Below are 9653 nucleotides of genomic sequence, written 5' to 3'. Positions count from 1 at the left end.
AGCATAGATCTCACAGTGTAAATTTTTCAGGAGAGCGTGAGAAGAAAAATGATATATCATATACATCTTTTTTCTCCCACTAAGAATTTTAAAACCTAGGTTGCATACCTAGGTAAACTTAGGCTATGTCATTTATATAAGTATTTGTTAATTTTCCCAATATAACATTCATATTGGATAGTTTAACAACTTTATTGCATGCTCATAAAATCTTTTGACTAGTTCACCTTTTAGGTCGGCTCCCAGGTCAAGGTGTTCCCTTACGTTCATCTTAAATACCCCAACATTAGGCAGAACCTTCCTCAGACAAATGTCCCTTATAGCCAAACTCTTTTATAAATTTAATCTTTGATTAACTCTTTTTAATCTTCTTAATAAAATAAAATATTAAACCTAATTTCTAGTATTTATTAGAAATATTTTATCATAAAATTTTAATTTCCAAATTTTAAACCTCTTAGAAATCATGAATTAAAACCCTATGTTTGTATGCAACTCTTTATTATACATTTTAATTTCTATGTCATATAACTTTTATATAAGTAACGAAATTAAAACCTATAACATGCATCTAAAGACATTATCGATATAACAATCATATTTAAACTAAATTATATCATGCATCATGCACAATTTGTTTTAATTATCATTATTCTTCAATCATGCAATATAACTCTTATATTAAGAATAATGAATTAAAACCTTATTATATCCATTTTACTTTCTTTAACATTAATAATATAACTATTATATTCATATTAATGAAAGTCATATAGTATACATGTTTTTAATCATTTAGTAAAATATTATAATATACAAACTATATAATATACATCATGTATGTACATACTTTTAAATGTAACATAAACTTTAAATATAACAATTATATTTAAATATGATGCATGATCATGCTTAACCTCTTGTGGGATTTCAAATTATATGGCATACTTTATGCAACAAATAATTGATATAATTTAAAATATAAATCACATGCATTATTAAATTATATAGCAATAATAGACCAAAATTTTGGTATCCTAAAAAATAAAAAATAAATAAAATTACAATAGTTTTAATAAATAATATGGCACGAACTTATTGAAATAGGGCTCCAAAATTTTGGCTAATTTTCTTATCATTATAGCCCTTTGTCCAAGGGAATCCATGAAGCAAACAATGACAGTCAGATAGTCAGATGTTTTTATGACGCACAGACGATAACGGTCAGACAGTACCCTGCACAGAATCCTATTGGGTTTGTGCTCATAATTCTAATTGTCTACTCTTTTTTTTTTTTTTGGAACTTTTGAAAGCTAGAAATTGCCACAATCGACAAAACCTTACATGACCTTACTTACAAATAATTTGTCCAAAAACAAAAAGCCCTTACATTCATCAAATCAAAGTAAATTGCAGTAAATCTAATGTCGAAACTCCGAAAACGTCAACTACACAAAAACTATCCATATATTTTCAAGAAAAATGCATAAAACACCCACCATTTTTCTATCTTTCTTTCTAATAACGAAAAATTGAAAGTAAGATATGACGTTGATACCAATTTAAGGGATCGAATCTTGTGTAGAAGCATGTTCATACTCATGCTTCAAAATTCGTTGCAGAAAATAAAAGAAGAAACCAATTTAAGCATGTTGTAAATTAAAGAAAAGTTTTGAAAACCTTACTTTTGAAGCTATTTCTTCAAGTGAAATCTTAAAAAAAAAATGTGTTTCGAACATTACCACTAACGAATCCCCGCCATTCTCTGGTAGATTTGTTGCTTGTGAGAGCCCTTTTGGAGTTTGGAAGAAATTTTTTGAGAGAGAATTTTTTTTTTTTTAAGCCAAAGAGGCAACCACACATGATAATCATCCAGTTTTCTTCTTTTTTACGTTGAGTTAAGAACAGGGTTAGTTATTCCTCTCCCACTAATCTCATAACTCCCCACATGAGGGAGTTATTTTTATTTAATATATGATTAAATTAAATCATTATTTAATTAACATAATTAAATAATATTTAATAAAATCTTATTTAAATATATTCTTCTCTCATAACCTATTTTTAATATGAATCTTTTTTATATTAATCTTAACCTATGGTTGTAATATAAATCTAAAGGTATTGTTTAATATTTGAATCTATTCAAATTTTTTAACTTTGCATATTAAAAAGTTTTAACTTTGAATCCTAAATTTAAAATATAATAATATATACAATGTATAATATAATATTATATTAATTGTATTATGTACAGTCATATTTTCCACAAATTAATGTTCCAACAATTCTAATTCACCAAAACCTTTTATATTTCTATTTTTTTTCACCCTTGCGAGCTAGTGGGAAGATGTAATGGACCTATAGTTACAAGCTCATTGGTACGTGATTAATAATTAAACTCTTTAATTTAATTAATCAACATTCATTAACTGCGAGTCATTCCACCGAAGACCCACATATACACTCTTCACATTGCATGTAGATGTACTTCTATATCCATGGATACACTGTTACCAGTTAGTGAATCCTTTAAAAATCGTTCATAATTAAGTTGGGTCAATTACCATTTTTCCTTGTAATTACCTCTAGTTCTCATAGTCCTACTAATCATAAGATGAATAACTTATTTATGGTCATACGATAAACAAAATCCCTCTCAAACCAACGAGATAGAAGAGGGCCCATTGTTCAAGATCTAGAGTCAGCACTTAAAGGAACAATTTCTCTCTACTTGCCCTAAAGATGGGAAGGAGTAAATCCCATGTCGTGTAATTATATTCCCAGCTCTCTACTCAGTCCTTTCTCCAAAATGGTAGACATATTGAGTCGGCAACTCGGGCCACTCTCACTCATACAAATAAAAGGACAGTCTCTCATAGGTAGGAGTCTATAACTTACTAAGGATTGAGATTGAGTTACCTATAGTCATCCTATAAAATATTAGTGATAGATTTTAGTCAGTTGGTTCAATTTTTCGGTCCATCATGCTCACACCTACTTCGAGTTTAGCCTTTCATACATTCAAATGTTCAATTTTAACTAATGTACTCTTAATAAACCTTGAATATAGTCTCTCCTAGCTAATTTTTATTGAAATTAGCTAAATAATAATAATAATAACTTTCATGCAAGAAAATACAATTTGTTGATTTATTTTCAAAATATTATAGTGACATGTTACATAGATTACAAAAAGTTTAAAAAAAGGTAAAAAATAAACTAGAAATAAGAATAAATTTAAGATTTATTAAAAGTATACAGTGACTAAAATTATACTAAAATTATACATTTAAAAGTACAGTGACAAAATTTTAACAAATTTCATAGTATTGGGGTTAAAATATATAACTTTTTTTTTAAGAATGTACTAAAGGGAAGAGGGATTAGGGGGTGTATTGGGACATCTCAACTAGGTTGATACCTCCTTAGCACCCTCATCATATCCCGTAGCCAATAGTCATATTCATTCAAAAAGAAAAGTATGTATAAAGAGTTAGAGGAAAGTTGAAATCCAAAAATCAAGAGGGAAAAGGGCAATGGGGGTTACATACACGATTTCCAGTTTAAAGCGATAGTAGTAGCATCATAATTACAAAATAAATGAATTCAAGAGACCGTCATCATAATTCAAATCAATAGGAGAATAAATAGGATTTTCTTCACCATAGGCCAGCCAATGATAAAGCTTCATCCCAAACATGACCTTGAAGCTTCTGTTCATCTTGGAAGATCCTTTTGTTCCGTTCAAGCCATGTGCACCAAAGAAGAGTAGTGATGATGTTGCTTCTTAGAATCTCATCCTTAGTGTTCAGATTTATGTTCAAGAGACAGTTGATAATATTGGTAATAGATTGATAGTGTTGTTGGAGAATTGTTTGGGAAAGACGAGCCCATAAATTTGAAGAGAAAGTACAACTGATGAAAAGATGATTAACAAATTCTGAGCTATCCATGCAAAGAATACACCCGCTTCGATTGAGACAGCTATGAGGATTTCTTTGTTGATTCTTCTCCGTCGTGTTGAGAATATTGTGAAGGATACTCCAAAGGAAGAATTTTCATTTTTTAGGTATATACAAATTCCAAAGATTACACAGATTGATAGAGTAGTGAGGAATTGTGTAGTACCATTAAAATGTATCTTTAATGATATGTAAAATATATAATATGTCACCTTTTTTATCCATTGCTTTTTTTAAACTATTCTATTGCATAATAGTTGGAAGAAGAAGAAAAAAATAGCCAGTCGAACTTAGAGAAAGAAATAATCTTTCTGAAATAAACACCTAAAATAACATTAGTAGAGACATTCCATAGAACAAAACTTGGGACAAGATCACAAACATTTCATAAAACAAGACAACTTAAAAAATATAGTCAACACCAATTCTCTACCTTTTTATTTAATTAAAATGCAAATACTTCACTAGAAGTACTTTTACCCATTACATAAGCACACACTATGGTAGAGAAAAGTACATATGCAATTAACAATTATTCTCCAGGAGATGTCAAATTGGTATGGGGTCTATAACCATAGAAGTAATGAAATGTTTGGTTGCTCCATGAACAAATGTATAACCATCTTCCTTCTTATAAAACAAGTTTGAGAGTCTAGCAATATTCAGCACACGCATAAGGATTGCATTCGAAAGCTCTGTTGATTTCGTTATGTAATCTTCTATTACATCTTTCCATGATTTTTCGATTTCTTTTTCTAATTCAACCACAGCTTCTTCCTCTGATACTTCGTGTTGTTTCATGTAGCACTCAACAGCGGAACCAACATGACCAATCTCTTGTTCAAACTATTAAAAAAAAAAAACATAGCAAAAAATATTATTAGGAATAAAATATCGATATCCATATCAAAGTTAAATAATTTATAAAAAATCGTTTAAAAAACATGTTATTAGTAGTGATTAATTGATGATGTTTTTATATCTTTTTATGCCTATTTATGCGAGATATTGATCAAACCAGGATATCGGTGTCAATCCTTATGATTTACAAATATATCAAATATTTTAATTATCCTTGCATGGAACTACTCATTTTTATTAAAAAAAAAAATTAGCTTGATATTTTTCAATGAATTTTTAACATTAAAATAAGGTTCAACGACTTATTAGATAACATGAGATTTCATCTCAAAATTAATTGACAATGATTGGAATTGTTCATGATCTCTGTTATAAGGAGTATTAGATTTCTTGATTTTCCAAGGTGGAATTCTCAACAAGATTAGTAATTTATATGTCCAATAGTCTACTTAGGGGTGCACACGGGATGGATTGGGTTGGGTTGAAGGTATTTTTTGGACCAACCAAAAAATTTCGGTTGGTTGATTGACAACTCAAAGGATCCAATAAAAGTCTCTGACCCAAACCGACCAAGCTCTTAAAATTTGGATTTGGAAGTTGGCTTCTTTGGTCATAACTTATTTTTTCTTTTTAATTAAAAATATGTAAATTTATATACAACACAAATTTAAAAGTTATCAAACAAATTTAAACAAAGATAAATATCATAACAAATTTTTAAAAAAATTATTAAAAATTCACAAATTAGTCAATAAAAATTAATCAAACTTTAAATAATATATATATATATATATATATAATCTAAATTGGGTTGGGTCAAGCTAATTCTTTTTTAGTCAATGCACGTTCCAACATAATCCAACAAAAATAGAAAAAGTTTAATCCATCCTAACCCTTACATTTTGAGTTGTGTAGTCCAGATTGTTCGTAGGTGTCGGGTTATTTGAACATCCTTAAGTCTACTTACTATTAGGTTTAGACATTATTTTAGTACTATATTTCTAACTTTGATTCATTTTTTCTCTATATTCTCAAGATGTTGATGTGGTCTCTATAGTTTCAAATCTTGTTATTTTCATCTTTGTTCTTTAAAAAATGTCCATTTTCTGCAATCAAAATTTTAGCACGATACTCCAAACTCTAGTCATCAAATTTCTTAAAATATAACCATAATTTTTATCAAAGGTTCATCATTATGTATAAAATTACGTTAAAAATTTGTATATAGGGATCAAAATTGTCGCTATTTTGAAAGTATAGTAAGTCATGTAAAATATGACATATTTTAGAAGTACAAAAACAAAAATGAACCAAAGTTAGAGAAAAATAGTTTTTGAACCAATTAAATCTCTCTTCAAGTCCTTGTTTGGGTGTGAGCTTTCTTATATATAACCTATTACAACATACTGAATAATACCAATCATACAAGTGATGATTTTTAAATGTAATGGCTTGTGTACCTTGTGGGAAGTTATATCATTCATGAGCCTGCCGATTATTCCACTTGCTTTAAGAAGCATTGGATCACTCTCAACCCATTCAAAAGCTTCTTGTGAAGCAGCAACTCCCATTCCAACAAATGAAATTGGAACAAAAAGATAATAACAAGTAGACATAATGGCTACTTTCATGTACTCTTCCATTGTTGGCAAATACCCTTCATGGAACCATTTGGCTTCTGCAAAATAAGCTCTACATTGCCTTTTCATCTATACACAAAAATTTGGCATATATAGATATTAGAAAGCTTGAACAATTGAAAATAAAACTATATGACATTGATGAGTAAATTAAAACTTCTCACCCCTTCTTTTGCATAGTGAATAGCATATGGAATGTTGTCCTTGTTGATATCTTTCTCAATCTCCTCATAAACTTTTAATATAACTCCATAAAATACTTTCATGTACTTTGGGAGCTTCTCAATGCAATTCATATCCCACCTTAAATTCAATCAAAAGTACATTTTTTTTATATAGTTCATACTTTATTCGAATGGAAAAAACTTGAATGGCACCCAATTAAAAACTCTCACATGACAGTTTGCTTTTTAAAAAAAAACTAAAAAGATTATTTGTTTTAAGTGTGTATGAAATGAGAAACATGGACTTAGGTGCAGCCTAAATATTGCTCTCTTCGAATTGATCAGCTACGTTTATGTTGGCATGGTTTAATATGAATTGATGAAAATAGTTAGCATACGTCTTAAACATGGTAAAATGTTCAATATTTAGTAATCAGTTTAAAGGTGAATTACATTGAATCAATCAATCTAGAGTTGAAGAATTAAACCTTTCAATTGCATTTGTGAATAGTTGGAGTTCGTCCAATGTAGCATAAATGTCGTATAAATCATCAAGAATGGTTGCAAGAGCAATAATCTTGGCCAATATTCTAGAATAATATTGGCCAAAGATTATTGCTCTTGCACCATTCTTGATGATTTCTACGACATTTATGCTACTTTGGGACCGAACTCCAAACGATTCACAAATGCAATTGAACTTAGGTTTAATTGTCAACTCATAGATGATTGATTCAATGTAATCTACCTTTAAATTGATTACTAAATATTGAACATTTTACCATGTTTAAGACGTATGCTAACTATTTTCATCAATTCATATTAAACCATGCCAACATAAACGTAGCTGATCAATTCGAAGAGAACAATATTTAGGTTGCACCTAAGTCCATGTTTCTCATTTCATACACACTTAAAACAAATAATCTTTTTAGTTTTTTTTAAAAAGCAAACTGTCATGTGAGAGTTTTTAATTGGGTGCCATTCAAGTTTTTTCCATTCGAATAAAGTATGAACTATATAAAAAAATGTACTTTTGATTGAATTTAAGGTGGGATATGAATTGCATTGAGAAGCTCCCAAAGTACATGAAAGTATTTTATGGAGTTATATTAAAAGTTTATGAGGAGATTGAGAAAGATATCAACAAGGACAACATTCCATATGCTATTCACTATGCAAAAGAAGGGGTGAGAAGTTTTAATTTACTCATCAATGTTATATAGTTTTATTTTCAATTGTTCAAGCTTTCTAATATCTATATATGCCAAGTTTTTGTGTATAGATGAAAAGGCAATGTAGAGCTTATTTTGCAGAAGCCAAATGGTTCCATGAAGGGTATTTGCCAACAATGGAAGAGTACATGAAAGTAGCCATTGTGTCTACTTGTTATTATCTTTTTGTTCCAATTTCATTTGTTGGAATGGGAGTTGCTGCTTCACAAGAAGCTTTTGAATGGGTTGAGAGTGATCCAATGCTTCTTAAAGCAAGTGGAATAATCGGCAGGCTCATGAATGATATAACTTCCCACAAGGTACACAAGCCATTACATTTAAAAATCATCACTTGTATGATTGGTATTATTCAGTATGTTGTAATAGGTTATACATAAGAAAGCTCACACCCAAACAAGGACTTGAAGAGAGATTTAATTGGTTCAAAAACTATTTTTCTCTAACTTTGGTTCATTTTCGTTTTTTACTTCTAAAATATGTCATATTTTACATGACTTACTATACTTTCAAAATAGCGACAATTTTGATCTCTATATACAAATTTTTAACGTAATTTTATATATAATGATGAACCTTTGATAAAAATTATGGTTATATTTTAAGAAATTTGATGACTAGAGTTTGGAGTATCGTGCTAAAATTTTGATTGCAGAAAATGGACATTTTTTAAAGAACAAAGATAAAAATAACAAGATTTGAAACTATAGAGACCACATCATCATCTTGAGAAATATGAGATAAAATGATCAAAGTTAGAATGCGACAATTATTGTACTAAAATTAATGTCTAAACCTTATAGTATAGTAGGACTAAAGGATGTTCATAATAACCCGACAATACGAACAATCTGGACTACACAACTCCAAAATGTAAGGGTTAGGATGGATTAAACTTTTTCTCTATTTTTGTTGGATTATGTTGGAACGTGCATTGACTAAAAAAGATTAGCTTGGACCCAACCCCATTTTAGATTTATACTATATATATATATATATATATATTATTTAAAGTTTGATTAATTTTTATTGACTAATTTGTGAATTTTTAATAATTTTTTTAAAAATTTGTTATGATATTTATCTTTGTTTAAATTTGTTTGATAACTTTTAAATTTGTGTTGTATATAAATTTACATATTTTTAATTAAAAAGAAAAAATAAGTTATGACCAAAGAAGCCAACTTCCAAATCCAAATTTTAAGAGCTTGGTCGGTTTGGGTCAGAGACTTTTATTGGATCCTTTGAGTTGTCAATCAACCAACCGAAATTTTTTGGTTGGTCCAAAAAATACCTTCAACCCAACCCAATCCATCCCGTGTGCACCCCTAAGTAGACTATTGGACATATAAATTACTAATCTTGTTGAGAATTCCACCTTGGAAAATCAAGAAATCTAATACTCCTTATAACAGAGATCATGAACAATTCCAATCATTGTCAATTAATTTTGAGATGAAATCTCATGTTATCTAATAAGTCGTTGAACCTTATTTTAATGTTAAAAATTCATTGAAAAATATCAAGCTAATTTTTTTTTTTAATAAAAATGAGTAGTTCCATGCAAGGATAATTAAAATATTTGATATATTTGTAAATCATAAGGATTGACACCGATATCCTGGTTTGATCAATATCTCGCATAAATAGGCATAAAAAGATATAAAAACATCATCAATTAATCACTACTAATAACATGTTTTTTAAACGATTTTTTATAAATTATTTAACTTTGATATGGATATCGATATTTTATTCCTAATAATATTTTTTGCTATGTTTTTTTTTTTT

At 28.8% G+C, this 9653-nt stretch overlaps 1 protein-coding gene across 1 annotated transcript; it reads right to left on the bottom strand.

Annotated features, from left to right (window-relative positions):
• Positions 1-4369: 4369 nt before the first annotated feature.
• LOC120069760 (sesquiterpene synthase 2-like) lies at positions 4370-7255 on the bottom strand. Its single transcript, XM_090309810.1, has 4 exons — positions 7119-7255; positions 6631-6769; positions 6287-6535; positions 4370-4811 (listed from the first exon to the last, which is right to left on the bottom strand). The coding sequence occupies exons 2-4, from the start codon at positions 6760-6762 to the stop codon at positions 4515-4517; spliced, it is 678 nt and encodes a 225-aa protein (XP_090165936.1). The 5' UTR covers positions 6763-6769; positions 7119-7255; the 3' UTR covers positions 4370-4514.
• Positions 7256-9653: the final 2398 nt, after the last annotated feature.

This window comes from Benincasa hispida, unplaced genomic scaffold (assembly GCF_027475165.1).
Source record: "Benincasa hispida cultivar pf3 unplaced genomic scaffold, pf3_genome.v1.1 HicScf283, whole genome shotgun sequence".
Lineage (NCBI taxonomy): Eukaryota > Viridiplantae > Streptophyta > Magnoliopsida > Cucurbitales > Cucurbitaceae > Benincasa > Benincasa hispida.
The sequence above is the reverse complement of the archived record's forward strand: the minus strand, read 5'-3'. Positions and strand labels throughout refer to the sequence as shown.

Excerpts from the sequence above, each read along its gene's own strand:
- LOC120069760 (XM_090309810.1), bottom strand. The coding sequence starts at position 6,762 with ATGAATTGCATTGAGAAGCTCCCAAAGTACATGAAAGTATTTTATGGA. Across the intron at positions 6,536-6,630 it reads TTCACTATGCAAAAGAAGGG|ATGAAAAGGCAATGTAGAGC; the intron begins GTGAGAAGTTTT and ends TTTTGTGTATAG. Across the intron at positions 4,812-6,286 it reads ATGATATAACTTCCCACAAG|TTTGAACAAGAGATTGGTCA; the intron begins GTACACAAGCCA and ends TTTTTTTAATAG.